At 38.8% G+C, this 18,776-nt stretch overlaps 1 protein-coding gene across 2 annotated transcripts in view; it reads left to right on the top strand.

Moving 5' to 3' along the window:
- RIC8B (RIC8 guanine nucleotide exchange factor B) overlaps positions 1-17,764 on the top strand; it is a 36,680-nt gene extending 18,916 nt beyond the window's left edge. For both annotated transcript variants that reach the window (XM_040559840.1, XM_040559847.1), the window contains exons 5-10: positions 3,600-3,753; positions 4,083-4,178; positions 6,562-6,706; positions 6,863-7,007; positions 8,375-8,494; positions 16,682-17,764. In XM_040559840.1, the coding sequence (XP_040415774.1) occupies positions 3,600-3,753; positions 4,083-4,178; positions 6,562-6,706; positions 6,863-7,007; positions 8,375-8,494; positions 16,682-16,793 (772 nt within the window). In that variant the 3' untranslated portion in view covers positions 16,794-17,764. The remainder of the gene's footprint in view (positions 1-3,599; positions 3,754-4,082; positions 4,179-6,561; positions 6,707-6,862; positions 7,008-8,374; positions 8,495-16,681) is intronic.
- The last annotated feature ends 1,012 nt before the right edge of the window (positions 17,765-18,776 follow it).

The raw sequence follows: 18,776 nt of genomic DNA, 5'->3' as shown, positions 1-18,776 counted from the left end.
TTGGTGCAGAATAGTTTGGAATGATTTAGGATACTGCTATAGTAGTTGCCATGTCTAAAGTTAGTGCTGAGCGCGTTCTAAAAGGCAGCCAGTGTCTCCTTTTGCTGCTCCTTATGGTGGGTGTTTTGATCTCTCATCCTCCTTTGAGGGAGGGACTGGTGGGAATAAGTTCCCTACTGCTGGGAAAACTGAACAGATTTGTAGAAGTTCCCTACCTACTAGAAGATAGAGAGAGAGACCTTTATCATTTCCGCTTATATGCAATCAGCAGAGATTGCGTGATATTCTGATGAGTTATTATACAGTGGATTCTGTCCCCATGAAAACATGCCGTGTTTCCTTGTCCTGGAGTCTAAGACTAGTCTAATCACCCTGTAAAATAGAGCTCCCTTGTAAAATGTAATTACCTTGTGTTATTGCAAAAGGATTCATGTTATGCAAGTCCTTCTCATTTTACCTTTTGCAGGCACTTGCAGATCAGGACCAAAAAGGGCTTCACAGGTAGATGTGTGCAGCTGTGGAGAAAATACAGTATTAGTGTGATTTCTGTCCTTGCATTTTTCAGTCAGAAGGTATATATTGAGTAGCTCTGCTGCTTTCATGGACCATGCCTCCTTATGGAGACAGAAATCAAGGCAAGAATTCTCCCTAATTTTGAGAAGGGAAGGCAGAAGAAATGAGGATGACTGTCACTGTCTTGTTCCTTCAGTTGTCTCCCTTTCTCCATCAAATTCAATATATCAGTGCATCAACTTTTTCCTTTGTGCTGGGAAAACAAGTTTATCCTTCTGTTAGCTACATGGAGCTGGTTTGTTTAGGTCAAGTTGATAGAAGAAAGAATGCTAGTGTAGCTCTGCTGCATGTGATATTCGCTCTTGATTTACGACATACTCAAGGTTTTTTTTTTTAATGTGTTAGAAGAGCACTGCACAAGTTCTGACTTCGGTGATTCAAATATTTCATCCCGCTTGCAGAACCTGAATTTTATCTTTGAATGCTACATGTGACATTCAGCAAAAGCTGAATAATCTAATGTGCTTTTCCACCAACAATGTTCATCGCAAGGCAGTTCTGGAATGGAAGAGGTATAGTCAGAAGTTAGGACCCTCAAATCCTCAGGGGGCTGGATAGCTCACTTCACTCCCTTGTTGTAGTAAATCAAGCAAATCTTTCATTCCAGATTGGAGTTTCAGTAATGAATGAGTAAACTTGTTTTAGCAGCCTGTAGCTAGCATGGTGTAGCTTTAAAAAAGGCTGTGTCAGTTGGGCTGTTAAATATGCTGGACTCTGACTGTGTAGCCTTTATTGCTAGAGATGAGGTGTGAGTCAGAGAGCAGAGTTCAGCTTCTCAGTCTGCATCCCAACTGGAGCCTATCAGTAAGGCAGTTATTAAATAAGATTAGAAATGGAATAAAATATAAACAGACTTGAATGCAGCAGATACAAAATATCAGGGAGGCGTAAGTACATTTTTTAGAGTTGCTGATCACTTCTGTGAGTTTGTAAATCTGTAGAATTCAAGATGCACAAGTGAAGGGAAGCCTGTTAAAGCGAGTTGTCTGAGTGCTTGTGCTCTGAATGTCTAAGTTGAGGATTTATTTAATATGAGCATCAGGTATTGGATACATGCCCTGAATTGTGATGTGCCGATTGTCAGTTTGACTTCTTTTTCTAACAAATAAGCAGAAGCTACCTATGGAAGATATCTTAACTAATTTATTACCTGGTACTGTTGTCGTTACTGTGGTTCTGTCATGTCATCACTTCACATTTGAATATGAACAGCTTAAAGCACCACATATTAGAGCGAGTGCCATTTTTGCCCACTAACAAGGTTTTAATCAAGGCATTCAGCAGCTCTAAATAGGCCTTTGCTTCTAAATTTGCATATCAGGAGGGGGCTGGGAGCATGAGTGGGTGGATGTCATGTCCCAGTGATTAATGATCTCTAGGAAGCCGAAAAGGGGAGAGTAATATACGCAGTATTTCTACCCCCTGGAGTAGGAATGCAAACACTATTGTGCAGATCTGTGCATAGTCACTGACTTCCTGGTAGCTGGAGAATTTCATACACTCCTCTACCACAAATAAAACTGTCAGTGAAGTGACAAAGATCAGAAAGCCGGGCTTCGTTTATTGAAAAGAATAGCTCAGACACAGTGATCCAGAAAATTAATTTTGTAGGTGTTTGGGAACTTGGTTGTTTAATAAGAAACTGGTAAAAAAGAGAACTTTTGATGAAAGGACGAAAGCCACCGAGTAGTTGTTGAATTTCAGTCTGTTTTGCTTGTGATCATTCCTGAATTATTGGAGAGGAATAACTTATATGATGTAAAAACGTGTCTTAAACAGGAATTAGAAATAAAATAACACATGCTTTCAAAAAGTACAAGTTGTCTGAATTTCAGTTGTTAAAAGAGCAAAAGGGAGATGACACAATGTAGAACAGCCACCCAGTCTGATCAGAGTCAAACCAGCATGTTGTTAGAAGTCCTGCGATGTCTGATTGTCATGATTTGCTTTCTGTTGTGCTAAATCTTTGTTAAAGTGTATTAGTTACATAAAAAACATCTATGTAAATAAGGTCTAAAGCATTAACTGAAGTTGTTTGAAAAGCCTTCTCCGTTCTCAGAATGGAGAGAAACATCAGCGCTCATAGTTGTGTTGGTACCTTTGAGGTCTGCATACGTAAGCCTACGTAGGTCTGTAGTATTTCTGAATACCTCCGTTTATAATTGTAGTTGGGCATCAGCAAGTAAATAATGATAACATTCTAATTTTTGCAGCATCTGTGTAACTTAGCCTCATGCAGGAAGAGTACAAATTCAAGTCTGTATAACGAGAACAGGATAGATAGCAAAGTCAAATGAAGTTTGAGTCAAACATACAAGAGGCCCCTGCAAAGTAAGTTCCACATTACTCCATTAAAGAGGAGGGAGGGACCCTGTGGTCTAATCCAGATCACTTAATGTGTTTGAGAAGCCCTCCTCTCTGTGCTTTGTGGAATCCAAAAACCGCCAGTTACTGAAAGGTACTGCTTGGTAAATAACCCTGAATTTATTTATTTATTTTTAAATGTGCTAAAAGCCTTCTGTATTTCTTGTATACTACAAGCTAAGTGAAAAGAGTTCAGGGCACCTGAGAAGTTGATATACAGGGGAGGAAATATTTCAGTTGGTGTACTTCTGTCACAACAATGATAGAATATAGGTGGGTTTTAAGATCTTGTCGATTTCAAGGAGGAAACAGCTCTGACCACTGCAAATCAATGTGAGAGTTCCCCCTGCTGTCCTGCCAGGCCAGCTGCTGTAACGCTGCTGGTAGCTGTGCCTTGCCTTTGGAATAGGATGCTGCCGGGGCTGGAGGTAATAATGCACTGCTGCAGTATCCCTTTTGTCTTTCTTTTCCCTTGCTCGTTCTAACAGCCAGCACCCAGGCGATAATGCATGCCATCTTCTTTAAAACCCAGAGAGTAGAAAATAAAGCATTGTTTCAGTTGCAGGGCCTCTTTCTTTGGTTGCAGTTGTACAAACATTGTGGTGAGCTGTGCTGGTTTGAATTCTTCCAAATGAATAATGAATCTTTAAAATCTGTTTCAGCAATGCAATCAACCTCTTAAGCAATGTTCCTGTTTCTTGCTTGGATGTTCTTATTAGTCCATCTTCCCAAGAGGAAACAGATATAAAATACAACGGTATGAATATGGGAGCAATTCAGATTTTACTGGATTTCATGGAGAAGAGAATTGACAAGGTATGGGCTGTAAAGATTCTTGACAAAGTGGATTCTTTTATTAAAGCAAAAAGTGGGTGTTGGTAAAGCTTCTTACAGACCTTTCAGACAGTATTTAGGAGAAATGTGGATGGATACCTTTGCTTGCTTTTAGATTGTGAAATGCTTCAAAATTGAGAATAAATTCCTGTAAATATCTGAAGTATGCTTTGAAACCATGAACATTTGGCTCTTTCTTTATATCTGTAAAGTTCATATTCTGACTGTCATATAAGACTTAACTGAAGAGTTCATAGGATTTGAAATAGATTTTTTTTCCTTAAAAACATTTATATTTGTTCTTATTTTAGGGAAGCAGCTATAGAGAAGGTCTGACTCCAGTTCTCAGTTTATTAACTGAATGCTGCCGAACTCATAGGAATATCAGGAAGTTTATCAAAGCTCAGGTACGTAAAATACTAATAACAATTTGGATATGAAGCTAACTGTAAAGTTCCTGAGATTTGTACATCAGTGCAAGCCACTGGTATTTCCAAGTCGTATGAATGATTTCATATTAAATTACCCAGAACGTTATCTCTATGGTATTTTTTTCCATTTGGTCTCTGACAACTGCCAGCTATAGAATATTTTTTCAGGCCGTCGTATCTATTGATTTACATGGCTCTGAGTTCCACGATACATTTTGTGGATCTGTTAAGTAGTAATATTCAGGGTGTTGTAAAGCTGTGTTATGTGAGTTGCTGTAGATCATGTGACACAGGCAAAATCCTGGTGGTCTGATCCCCTACATCCAGCATAGAAAAACTTCAGTGTACTTAATGAAACTTGATAAAACTGTATGGGAGTCAGTGAGACTACAGGTGTTTCGGATGCTTCTGCTTGAGCTTTCATTTGACCTCAGCGGGCAAGAATCATGGGAACTGAAACTGATGTACCAAGTTTGTATCAACTGTTCTGTCAGAGTAAAACTGTCCCTGAACAGAGGCACGCTTCATCTCTTAAAAGAGCACTTAAATACTGTACAGACCCAGTGTAGATTCTTTACAGGGAAAAAAAAAATGATAACAAAGATCTTAACAATCACTAACGGTTTGTGCTTGGGTGTGATGTATTTGGGGGGGGGGGTGTCTTTTTCTTTCTTTTTTTTACTTCTTTTTTTCTTTTCCTGAAGTTGAGGGAAGAAAAGTTAAAGCATGAGCAAAGAAGAGACAGCTGAGACCAGCTGCGAGATGCTTTTTTCCTAAACTGTAGTGCTTTTGGGGTTGCATCTTAGATGCTGCTCCCAGATCAAAGCTGTGCCTGAGTTCATAGATGGAATCTTCCATGGAAAAGAGCATATATTGTCTGCCGCTTTCATCTATACCAGAAGTGTTTTTAAAGATTTTAAGGAACCCATTCTTGTTTATATTATTTGTTTGCAGCATTTCTTTCCTAGAATACTCTCATGATCTGTTAAATAAAAAAAGTTGCAGAGCCAAATGTTCAGAAGTTAGAAAGTGAGGTTGTCTGCATGTTTTTACTACATCTTGGCGTCTAGATGTCAGGATACAATTGCATGCTGTCTCTTACCGCAGGATCACTGCCTCATAGTGCAAAGAATAGATGGATGCTGCTAACTGCATGACCGGATGTTTGATATTTTGAATTATCCTCATTGTTAAGTGTTGGCCGTAGGCTTTACTTATTGTGTGCTATTCAAATTCTGATCTGAAGACAGAATGATTAATTTCCTCATGGACTATCCTATGGCACTCATCACGGTATTAGTATTAAACTATTCTAAAAACATTAATTCATTCTTACAACACTCTGGGAAATGGCAATAATGGTACTATCCCCATTGGGAAAAGTAAGCAGGGACAAAGTAAAGTGGTTTTGCTAATTTTTTGAATACTTATTTTGAAAAAGCCTGTTTTTTTTTTCCAAAGTAGTCAATGCATAGCATTCATTTGTTTTAAGTTCCCAGTGAGTCTGATTTCAGTAGTAACTGTGCCATAATTTTGCACAGAACATGACTTCTTATATTAAACACCTGGAAAACAAAGGACCTGAAATTTCTAATGACCATTAGCGACAGGTTTGGTTCTGTTCACCAGTAAAAAATTGGCAACCCATAATTCTGACAGGAATCTTCAGACCACCAAATATTTCATATTACAGCTCAGATTTGATTGCAGGTCATGTCCTGTGAATGCGAAAAAATAATGTGGGTTCTGAACCTGAATTCATACACAGAAAGAGGCAGAAGTTAGGTTGTAAAAACAAACATTTCAGGCACCTTCTGACTTTCTTGAGAGTAAAGTTGTAAATAGTGATATTTAAAGTGAAAATAGTGTATTTGAGGACACGTTAAAGAGTATTTTCTCCAAAATCTTGTTGGAAAGTAGCTTCAGCTTTTAAAGCAGCGTTATCTGGGAGAAGGATGCATTTCCTCTGTACATGTAGAGCAGTTTTTTGATTATTTTTTTTTTTAATGTTTTGCCAGACACATGAGTAAAACAGAAGAACCTAAGAACATAAGGTTCTGGTACTTGTTAACCAACTTTTTTGGGACATGCATTTGTGCTCTTAAACACCTAATAATTGTCTTTTTAAAGTCTACATTTGGGATATAGTATTTGTCTGCCCAGGATGGCAGACCAGAAGGGCTGAGTATATTATGAAGCAAGAGTCGTTACTAGTACATGTAAGTATGATTGGGTCCCATTTTTGAAGCAGTGCAGCTTACAATATTTTCTTGTCCTGTTGACTGTGTGTGTTTTTGCAAGGATTGGATAAGTACTTCCATGCATTCTATGTTGCTTTTCTCTTTTTTTCTGCTGCTAGGTACTGCCTCCACTAAGAGATGTGTCGAATCGTCCAGAAGTTGGCACAACAGTGAGAAACAAGCTGGTGCGCCTTATGACACATGTTGACCTTGGAGTAAAGCAAATTGCAGCAGAATTCCTTTTTGTTCTTTGTAAAGAGAGAGGTATACGTTATTTTTTCTTTTCCCTTTTATGTATGGCCCTGCTGTACTCAGTATGTTTGCCTACTGCTGTTACTCTCTTGCTTCTTACAGAACTATGCTACTTTTTATTTTGTAGCTGATTCTAAGCTGAATAATTTTCTGTATCACTTTTTGCAGTTGACAGCTTGTTAAAATACACAGGCTATGGTAATGCAGCAGGATTGCTGGCAGCAAGGGGCCTGTTAGCAGGAGGAAGAGGAGATCATTGGTACTCAGATGATGAAGATACAGATACTGAAGAATACAAATCTGCAAAGCCAAAGTATAGTATTGTTTTCAATTCTGCTTATCCTGTTGCAATTGAGATGTTTAGATATATTTTTCCACCTTTTGCAAAGAGCCCAGTTATGAAATTACATGTGCTTACGTGAGCTGTTGTCTCTCATTGACCTCAGGGTCTAATTATTGAGGAACCAGCTTCCCATAATATGATTCAATGGCTCTAAATAAATAAGTAAAAATCCGCTATGATAATGATTTAACTTCAGTTGGGGGACTATATAAAAATAAAATGCTTGTCAAAAAGAAATAAGGAAGAAAATTTGAAAATGTTTGTGGATTGCCTAGGAACAGTTTCGAGAGACAGTGCCAGAGGTTCAGAGTGTATGCGTGTTGTACCTTTTAAGTGTTATTTAACAATACCAGATTTTAAAGTGAATGTAAAGGAGGGTATCAGAGATGATACTGTAAAGGGGTAACAAAACAGGCCAAAAAGGTTATGAAGGGCAGCCTACTGGAGGCATAAAGACTACAGGAATAGTATTGCTTATATGCAAAGAAAAGAACTCTAAAACAGAAGGTTTATTTATATTCCTGCACTTCAGGATTTTTTGTCCTGCTCTTTTGCCTCTGCTCTTATTTCAGAAGTCTAATATCCATTTGTATGCATATGAGTAAAACTACGACATTTAGTTAGAAGCTGACGCTTAAATGGAATATTGGAGACAAATGTCAGTTGCTTTATGCATCTGATTTTCTGTATTACTATAAAAATACTTATGGTCAAGCTTTTTGAAAAGATCATTTGTCCTGAAAGTCTGCTTTAAAACTAATTCTCTGCTTTCGTTACTTACCATTTCTGCATCACTGTTTAATTGTTTTAGCACTGAAAATAACTGGGATTGTAAGTTCTCAATTTAATATTAATTTGGGTTGAGCAAAAATGATCATGAGAAGGAAATGGTAAGCTAATTCAACATTTCTTTATGAGAAAGAAAATGTCACCAAATCCAGTCTGTGTTTTTAAAACTAAGCCTGCAGAAAATCAGTTGGCAAAATATGTTTGTCATTCTGGTACCCTTCTGTGTCACTATTACTAATGACATTGTCATTTACATCATTATTACCTCACTTTTAAAGTACTTTTGTATGGTTTATAACATAACAAGTACTAGTGGAATGTGCACCTTGAGGAGTTAACGAGAAGTTAATATTGTGACTCACATGAGAAGACTACAGAAGCATCAATATGAAGGTTGGCTATTCACAGTAACAACTCTGACACACAGTTCAAACAGTGTTAGTCTTGGTGGGGTCTGTCTGTGCGTTGCTCTTTCCTCCTCCTGAGAAGACAGACAATTTACATACATATTATTTAGAAATGTAAACAGTATTGTTTTCCTCCTCCAGCATTAACCTTATCACTGGTCACTTAGAAGAACCGATGCCCAATCCAATGGATGAAATGACAGAAGAACAAAAAGAATATGAAGCTATGAAGCTTGTCAACATGTTTGATAAACTTTCCAGGTATTGTATTATATATAAGCTGCTTTTGGGGAGTGCAGCTTACATCCTGGTTCTTTCCTCTTTGCTAAGGTCTAGAGCTTCAAAACAGTGCTATAATCAGCTTCTTTGCAGAATTTGGGCCAATTTCACTGCAGAAAGGAATGCTTAATACTTCAAGGAAAAGGGTGATAATTTTACAGGACTTCACAGGAAATCTCTTTTGGAGAGGACTGGACAAAATCAGGAATCAGGTGGTGAGGGGACCTGTCTCCTGAATAGATAGGCTAATCAGTAATTAAAAGAATTTCTCCTTTTAAAGTATGGGACAAAATCCAAGCCCAAGGCAAGTGTACTCATGTCCCTCAAGTCAGTGAGCAGCATCTGATGGTAGCTACTTATGTCTTGCTGCTTATCTGAAGAACAATTACAGCATGAAAATAGTTGTCAACAGAAGCAATGAGTTACGTATTAGAGCAATTAAAAGGGAATTTACATTTAAGCATTATTGTGGATTTATTTGAATAAGTGTGGACTGGATTGCAAATGAAACATTAGCATTGTTCTAAATGACTAAGGTAATGCCATAAAAGAACATGGTACGTAATGTAATGAGTGTTATTGATACAGAAAATCAGTTTTTTTAGGGAACAGACCTGTATTGTTGGCTGTAGCTATTTTTTTCTTTGACTCATTTGCCTAGAATTTGCTGTTTTTTCTTCCCCCCCATACTTGTAGGTATATTGGAGTTATTGCTTGTAGTTTTTCTGTATAAGCAAATATTACGTTCTTGAGGAATACCTACTGTAATGCTAATTCACCACTGATCTGAGCTGTGAGAATTTAGGTAAATAAACAACCCAGCAGATAGAAATGTGTTTGTGTTTTGTGAGAGTCAGTAGATATTCAAATAACAAGTTCTCTTGAGAGAAATTTCAGCAAACCAAGTGTTTTTACCTCTCTGTTAAAGATTAGGAGAACAGCAAGTGCTGCGGGTGATTCTGGCTCTCGTATTAGCTGGCAAAGATTGAAGTAAAAGCAGGGAAGAATCTGGGAACAACTCATCAGTGAAGTAACTGGATAGTTTTTCCACATTATGTGTATGGAAAGCAAATGTTATATGTTAGTATTCTTAATAAAGAGAAGAAAATACAATGAACGTGGAATTGTAGTTGAACTATTACGTAAAATAGGATGATTGCTATGTAAGCTAGAGAATTAAGATGCTGAGCCTTAGGGGTACCAGAATAAAATGACTAAATGGCCTAAAACTTTCTTAAAAGGAAGATTGAGACTGGAGATAAACAAAGACGGAAGACAAGTCAGTTGCTCTCACTATAGCAGTCACACAAAAAGTCCAAATGGCATTACTGTAGCCTAAGAGCCTTTTCAGTTTGGAGGATTGGAGACACCTGCTGTGTTGCCTGCTAAAAACTGACAATAAGGAAGCAGCTGGTGCCCTGTGTCACTACTTATCCTCTTGGCCAGTAGCATTGCTTTCACCTTGGGTTTTCTGTCTCAGTTACATCCACCTGCAGTTTCTTCTATAGTTCTTGGACTGCAAGCTCTTCAGGGCTGGAACTCTTTATTGTAAGGTTTTTTGGTTTGTTTGTTTTTAGTATAGTGATTACTGTGGGGCAGTTCTGTTGGTGTGACCCCTCTAGGTGCTGTGATAACATGAATAAAATCACTTGACTGTTCTTCCCACCCTTTTTGTTTACTAAAAAATCACGGAAGAATGCTGTCAGGAAGAAAAAAGTAAGATCTGTTTTGAGGAGACTGTGGGGTGTTTTTAATGAATGTAATTGAGTGCAATTGTGGATTTTGCAGCTGGTAAATGAAATGGGACTCTGCCAGTCTTGTATACAAGAAGAAAGTGGTAGTAATAAGCTGCTAGTAGTCAGCAGGGAATCCCTCCACCTTTTTGGAACTGAAGGCTTCTGCATCCAGCTTGAGTTGATGAGGGCTGGGAGTTTTCACAGACTTAAAGCTACCAGTGGAATACACCCCTTCTTCCTTGTTTTTCAGTGTATAAATCTAAACTGGAGGTTGTTTTGATAGGAGTCTTCAGCAGATTGTGGGTGATAGGTTTCCTACTTCTGCTGTTCTTTGTTGTTGCCATCACCTTAGGGGATGGTACCTATACCATGAACTGAGCAGTTTCAATTTGGTGCGGTGCTTTGCTTATAAGGCAGGAGGAAGTTGGACAGGGACAGGGAAGCAACAGCTCCTTCTAATCTTGAGTGGATCTATGTAATTTTATGTATGTAACTTGAACAAGAGGTTAGAATGAACTTGCCTGATGTACAGCAAAGCTGGTTTGCTTTTTTGCTTTTTGCTGTTTTGCTTTTTTGCCGGTTGTATTGTCCCAGTAATGGAAGCTGAGACAGAAAGAGCTAGTGTGTTTTTACTAGAGAAAGGTATGGAAAAAAAGTTGAAGGACTGACAAACTTGCTTCCCTTGACTGATGAGGGTAATCAGGCCAGTCTGTCACTGGGTTGTTCTAGATTTGGCTTCACTGGCTTGTATAATTTTGGGAAAGTTACCTGATGACAGATTGAACTCCGCAGAAAAAAATCTGCAAAACAGTGCTACTTTAATGAAAACCTATCACCTTTCAATAATGGCTGTTACCTGTTTACACTGTACCCTTTTTGTAAGGAATAAAGTATTTTTCACCTTATTCCATAAGATGCCAGTGGATTTTTGCTCTCCCGGTTTCTCTTAATTTTCAGCATTGGCACAGAAGAAGACACTGCTCTGAGGTCATGTAAAATTGATCTGTACTTTTGGTTGTTTCAGGTCATATTTCCAAGACCTTTGTTTTCTGATAGGTTGTTAGTGTTTCAGCCTGTTCATACGGTAGTTGACCCTCAACAAGTTTAAACTAAAGTTAATCACCTAGTTTTATCAAAATGCACGGAGAAAAGTTGAAAAATTCTGTGGACCCATGTCCTCTGCCCCAACTAACACAGACTTGGGTTCTGCAAAACGTTTTGTAGAAACTAAACTTTTGCTCAGTTTTGACTGGATGAGATTACTTTTTAAAAGCATTAAATGTGTGTCAATTATCAAGATTTTCATCCTCATTTACTTACTACTGCAGCTCTTGGGAGACGTAGATGTTACTTAGGTAGGTTGCTGGACACCTGGACTTGGCCCTGGAGTAACTTTATGGGCTCCGTTTGCAGTAAGGGTAGATGCTATCTTCTTGGCTCATTGAGAGTTGTTTGGTAGCTGTAAATCAGTGTCCTCTATATGTGCTGCACATCCCCAAGTCTGCAAAAAGATTTAACTCAACCTTTCTTTTTTACAAAACATCAAAGGTAGCCAACTTAAATCATTGTTGTGTGATGTTCTGTCTGTTTATATCATAGACTATTGGAAATACTCTGTGTTAATTAAAATGTCTGAAGAAATATGCTAACATTTTTTTCTATTATAAATGGTAGGTGGAATTGTATATTAATTGACTAATTTAAAATGTCAGGATGCTTTTTCCAAGCCAACCTCGTATTAATAGCAAGAATCCTTTTGCTGATGAAATGGTCTCCAATTATCACAGCTTGGGTTTTGTTGTACATTGAACAGAAGTCAACAAAACGAGCATGTAAGAGAACCTGCCTAAATAAGCAACCATACTCATTAAAAACACAAAATTAATCATAGGATGAATGAAGAAGGCAATGTTACATAGATTTTTTTTTTCTCCCCTTTCTAATCATAGAACAAAATAATGTTACATGAAAGGATCGGAACTATTATGTGGTACTCAATTATAAGGAGGTGAATAGGTCCCTAACATGCCATTTTATCAAAGGAGCAGGCTGGTGTTTACATGATGGCTGTTTCATTACAGACACTGCCATTAATTCCGTGTGTCAATACTGCCCTGTAGTGCATAGAGCAGACAAGAAAGAGTTACCGCTCAAAACAAGGGAATGATTTTTGAGTCGTTATCAAGCTAAATGGCAAGCAGGAAGCTAGAACTTGTATAGATACATGTGAAGGGACTCTTGGGAGATACGCAATTGGAAAGAGAGAATGCATTTTACCAACTGTTTAATTATGATGTGTTTCTAAGTATACTTGAATAGAATGCTTTGTTTGCATTAGAAAAATGGATGTTGCAAGAAGGGTTATTTGAGTGTATTGGAGGTCACGTAAGGATGTTCAAATATGTATGAATATTCATACCGTGTATCTGGACACATCTCCGTGGATACAGAAGTATTCACGCTGCCACCTACTGGGGTGAAGTGTTCTCTCTTCTACACTATAAAAGGACCGTAAACATCCAGTTTCTGGGTAATGAAATGATTTCTGAGGGTATATGTGCCAGTTTGGGGTGATTTCTGTGCTACCTTGTATCTCACCTTAAACAGTCAGCACATCCTCAGCTACCCTACGTTGTCAAAGCTCAGTTGAGGTCTCTAAGCAGCCTATGTGCTTTAGCCTTAAGTGCTAAATGGGGAGCTTGCTGAGGTTGGTATAGCTGAGACAGTTTGTACCAGGTAGGGATTCGCTCTGTGGGCTCCTGTGGTGCTGTGCTGAAGTTGGCTGAGCGATGCCTCTTGCAGTCCAACCCCAAGTTCTGTTACTTAGAAGATGAGTGTTTGAAACTTCTGAAGCTAGCTTTGTAGGCAGCCCAAATCTTTTCATCTCTCTCCCTCTGTATTTTTCCTCACTGAAAAACATGCGTAAGCTCGTGCAGTGTTCAGAGCTTGCAGTCAAGTCTTAACCAGTGAAAGAATGCCATGTTTTACACTATTTTAGGACTAGATTATCATTAGGAAGAAAAAAAAAAAAAAAGGCTAATCCCTGCCTTCTCCTCTGAACAATTAATCCACCCCTCTTCTTTTGGTGGCCTAGCATACTTCTGTCTCCATACAGTTCCATTTTTCCTGAGTAGCATTTGTCTGAGGAAGGGTGTAATGAGTTGAACCTCCTAATAAAGAAAAAGAACAGCAAACTTGTAACAAACGTGTTTGATCCTGTTCAAGGACTTGAAAAGCAGGAACAGAGAGGTAATTGATAAACATCCGTGTTATTTTAGGAAATGTGAGCTCAGCCTAGCGCATAGTTAGCTTGGAGAGGAGGAAATGCATTGGGAATGAAACTCAAATGCAATACGGTATGGTTCATGTGGTGCACTTTGAGGTGAGTACAGTGAGCTGAGGAACACAGGATTTTGAGCGTCACGAAGAACATAGAAATGCACTTTGTTGGCTCAGACTTTTAAGTTACATTGTTATGCAAAACTGTGTTTATCTTCAAATGACTTCATATAAGTATTTCTCAACTATTGCATCTGGTGTTCAGCATCTCTGCAGATGATTCATTTGGAGAGAAAAAAATGTATTGTGTTCTGCAGTGTTTGTAGCATGATGTAAAAGTGAAGCATGGAAGGTGAGTTGCAGAGAAAGCTGTGTCTTTGTAATTGACAAATTGTGAGATAGGAGGACTTAATATTTACAGATATCTCTTAAGTTTCCCTGTGTATGGAGGTAGAGAGTTAAGAATTTAGAAAACTTGCCTGTGTTTCTCTGAAGTTTGTGAAGTTACCTCTCTGCTTGCAACCACCAGTCTTAAAGTTGTGTTGTGCTTTGAAGTTTGAGCCAGAAAGCTGGTTTAGCTGGGACATGTTCTAGAGCAAAAATATTGCAGACAGGAACGAAGTTACATGTTTAGAAGCAGAAAGGTATATTCCGAGCTTTACACTCTATGATCTGTGTGTGTGCTTGCTCTCCAGCTTTCACTTAGTTTATCAGTATTGGCACCAGAAAGTTGCATCAAAGTTGCTGTGGGATTATGCAAAACTTCTCCAGGTTTCCAAGTGGTTTCTAGCCTTTAAGCCCATGTCTGTGTCCTTTAGTAACAACACTGTTCTGACCTGGAATATTTCTCTTTGGTCATTGTTTTCCTGGTTTTGGTTGTTGTTTTGTGGTTTTTTTGTTTGTTTGTTTGTTTGCTTCCCTTTTGCTGAACTGTTTCTTTATACTTCACTGGCCATTTATTTATTACCAGTAATAAATCATAAATGACTAGTAAACTACATGATTTCATGACTTCGAGCTGCAGTGTTAAGTGTTGCAAACTAAGAGCATGCGCTGTGGTTTTTAAAACAAAAATCTAGAATCCCCCAAGCTTAGAAGAGAAGCAAAGGTGATTTCATTCTGTGTGGGTATGCTTTTACTTTTAGGACTTAAAAAAAAAAATAATACAAGCAAAGATTTACTCTCCATGTTACTCTGCTCCAAAAATAAATACAAGCAAACACTTACTCCCCACGTTATTCTGCTCCAAAAATAAGTATGAAAGATGACTGCTGAAGCTTGAACCCGAGTTAAGTGGCACTGAAGAACAGTTGCAAGGCTGATCACAGATTTCAAAGGACTCTTGTATTACAGTGTTTAAAGTTTCAAAGCCAAAAAGGCTTCAGATGCATAGATTTATTTTTTTCCTTCTGCTGAAGAAAAATGTCTTTGCTATTAGACACAATTTGAAAGCACTCTGGCTTTGCCTTGGAGGACATCTGACAGCAGATTGGAAGGGTTCTGGTCCTGGTGGGGCACTAGACCTGCAGTCTTCCTTTTTTGAGCCCTTCAGAATCTGATTTCGAGCATTTTGCTCTCCTCTCTCACACATCTCCAGAAGATACTTGAAAACTGAAGTGACACGAGCGCTCTCATTTAGGCAGAGCCTGCGTGCTATAGATTGTACTACTTGAGGAAGAGGAGTCGTCAGTCCTGAAGTCTGGCAAGCTATCTCCTGCTATTTCAAGATGGATCCTACTCTCCTCGCGTGCAGGCAGAATCAGGCCTGTGCTTTTAGAGCACGGTCCTAGCAGATGTCCTTCCCCAGCTCCCAGCTGCCCACCCAGGCTCGGCGAGCCAAACCGGACTGAGCTCTCCAGGTCCAGTTTCTCATGTCTTGAAATGCTGCAAGCAGTGGGGTTTGTGAGCTTACCACTGCAGTGTCTGCTTGTCACGTCTGTGCAAAGAGCTGAATTTCTCTTCCTGATCCCTACTCTTCATGAGCAGACAGGACTCTTTGGGACTTTGCTGCTTGACTCTACTGTATCTGCCTTGTGCATGCTGCAGAATTCAGATGTTGCCTTTCCTGCTGTTCCTGTTGTGTTAAAGTTAGATTGCCAGCTGTGCATAACCCATTGCTGTCCCTTTTTTTTCAGCCGAGGTAGTGGTGCAGACCAGGCAGAGAGCTGGTGAAATGCCTTTGTCTACCCCCCTGAGTAATGCAGTTTTACTCTCTGTGGCTCGGGAAGAAGGGGGGAGCTGTGTGTGGGTTAAATTGACTGAGTTTTACTGGGCTGCCTTTTGAGCAAGGGGGGAATTGACATCAAACCTCCACTCCTTTATTTAAGGTGACTTCTGAATATTTAGAAGTATTCTCCACTTTTTTTTTTCCAGGAGAAAATCAAAATGTTATCTTTGCCCTTTCAGGTTTTGGTATAATCCACATAAATGAGGTGATAAAAAGTAAGGATTAAATAAATCTTTGCTAATACTTTTTGATTGGCTTAATCAATAATTAATCATCTCTTAGATGAGGCTGTAGCTTGTGGAGTAGATATAATTGGATTAACTTTGAGAGGCCTTTGGAGCTTTGAAGAGATTAAAATGGCTGTCAATCCCATAATTAAACTGCCACAAACAAAAGCAATAGTATTAGAATCAGTCAGCTTTTTTCAATGAATCAACAAGTACTTACACACCCCTACTGGTGGTATAGGCAGTCTGTTCTCGTCAGAGATTTATTTCCTTCAGCGAGGGGAATACGTATCAATTATTTTAATCGCATGTGCGCATACTGGCCGGGATGGCAAGTGAAATTGTAGGCAGAAATGGCTGTCAAAGAACTCTCAGAAGAAAAGCGAGTTTGTGTGTTTAAAACAGTGAACCTGCTCCTCATCTTGAACCTATTAGGCACTGACTTTTCATGGTGTCTTTAATTGGCTAAGTAGGTTTGGCCTACATGAATGAAGTCTTTATTTGGCCTGCTCTTCCCCTCCCACCTATTTTGGAAGGTTTTTTGTCCGTCTCTCTTCAAAACAGAGGGCTTTAGCAGAAATAACTTCCTTTTAAAGGCTTATTATGCTCTGAAGCTTATACTGTATGTGATTGTATTATACACATGTGAATTGATATGTGTGCATATGCTAATCTATATTCTTTTTTCAATCTCTTACAGAGATGAACTTATAAAACCAATGGGAGTGCGGCCGGATGGTACAATGGCTCCTTTGGAAGAAGCAGTCAGCCAGTACCATACCAACAAGCAAGACAGCTCAGATTCAGACTAAAGCATCACCTGCTTCACTCTCAATTCTCCTCCAACCCACGTTTTTCCTTAGAGCCACGACATCTTTTATCTAGGCGTTTTATCCTCGCGTTAGCCAGCGTCACTGTAACTGTTCTATTATTGGGATATTTAAATGATGGATCCTGTGGTGTAATGTCTGCATTTTTATTATGTCTGTTCAAAGAACATACCAATTTATTAGTTTACGATCTTTATTAATTTAAAACTAAATGTATTTCAAAGGGATAAAAAGTGAAAGCCTACAATGTAAAATAAAATATAAACATTTTGATTTTCCAGAATCCTGTTTTCTGAACTCTGTAGGTTTTCCCATTCTTTATATATATCTTTTTGTATTGTCTTGCTAGTCTCTCTTTCCTTTTGTATGATTCTAATTAAAGAAAGGAGTTTGCTTAATGGCATTTAGGAGCAGAGGGTGTTTAAACTTTGACTGACCGTGTAAAGCTGCTTTAACTGGCATTCAGCAGTGATTTCAGAGCTGCCCTTTTTAAATGTCATTGATAAAATCTTACGCAGTAGCTTAACCACAGACACGCGTAGTGGTAAGAAATCCAGTGTGTCACCGACTGCCACTAAAACTACCTTTAAATTGGGAACAAGATGATGTATGTTGTATGTCCTCTCCCCCACACACACATTAAGACCACACAAGTATTACCACCAACACCCCGCACTTTGGTTAAGTAAAAACATCCCTATTCAAAACAGCCTTCAAGTATATACACTTAAATGTGGCCATGAATCGCAGTGGACTGAAGAGAAGTGCATGTGGAAGTGTTTTACTGAATTGGGGCCTAACGGGTGTGCCTCACCTGAAGGGAAGTCAAACTAACAACAAAGAAATAGTTCCCTTTTTAGGGAAAACTTAGGAAGGATGGAAAGGTAGGAAGGAGAAGAAAGTGTAATTTTCAACTGTGTACTCTTAAAGATTAAAGTTCTAGGCGTGCTGCACTGCTGTTGTTGCCTCTTTGCCTGCTTGGTTTCTCTCCCTGTGTATTTCTCTTGATGCAATTTACATGATGAATAATCCGTATCCTAGATTGTAATTCCTTTTTTTTTTTAGCTCAGAATCATACACGCTCCATTCTTGTGAACCTCACAGAAGTGAAGGTTTTCCAGTTCGTCTTTGTTTCTTTCAAGTTGATACTGGTTCCCTGCAATAAGGAAGTTGGTGTTCAAAGGCTTCATAAAGGGAGGACTTGGTATGAAATGTGTTTTCCTATGGGAGGAGCTTCCATAGATCTCATCCTTCCAAAAGGATGAAAAAGAAATAATGCACTGACATCAAGTCAGCAGCTGTTCTCTCACAGGATGCTGTCCAGCCATAGCTATGCCCCTTTCTTTCTTTTATTAAAAGGATCTAGAGTCATTAATTCTATACATTTGTGTATGCTGACACTTTTCTGAATGTTTTAATAACTGATGTTTTATGACTTGATGATGGTTATGACTTGACTTGGGCTATATTGTTTGCTGCATCCATGTGGAGCATTAGATTTTGCATAGGGAAAAAAGAAGCCAGCTGCTGTTCCCACAGTGATTTTAACGAGCAATCAATAGCTGGAGTGAAGCCACATACTGCCTATATAATACTGTAATCAGAGGGAGTTGTGCATGAGCAGGAAACATGCTTAGCTGCATCTAAACTTGGTCTCAAAAATGAAATTCTGGGTTTTGCATCATTCGCTGCCTCCTTTCAGTTCAGCACAGGTAAATATTAAGTGGTAGTGCAGGTGCAAGGTATTTACAGACTTGCTGAGGAGGGAAACTTAACTGGGTCTGTTAATGAGGCTTTGAGTCCCTTCTTGGTATCAGCGGAAGCTGGTGGATCATGGGGCTGGAGTAGTAACTGCAGTAATAAGCTTGGGTATAGGTTGCCATAGAGCAATAAGTACAGAGCAAGAAAATGAGTGAAGACTCAGTTTGTTGCTTTATAGGTTGTAGAATATGTTCATACCATCAG

This window comes from Cygnus olor, chromosome 1 (genome assembly GCF_009769625.2).
Source record: "Cygnus olor isolate bCygOlo1 chromosome 1, bCygOlo1.pri.v2, whole genome shotgun sequence".
NCBI classification, from domain to species: domain Eukaryota; kingdom Metazoa; phylum Chordata; class Aves; order Anseriformes; family Anatidae; genus Cygnus; species Cygnus olor.
Note: the sequence above shows the minus strand (reverse complement) of the source record. Positions and strands in the feature narration are given on the sequence as shown.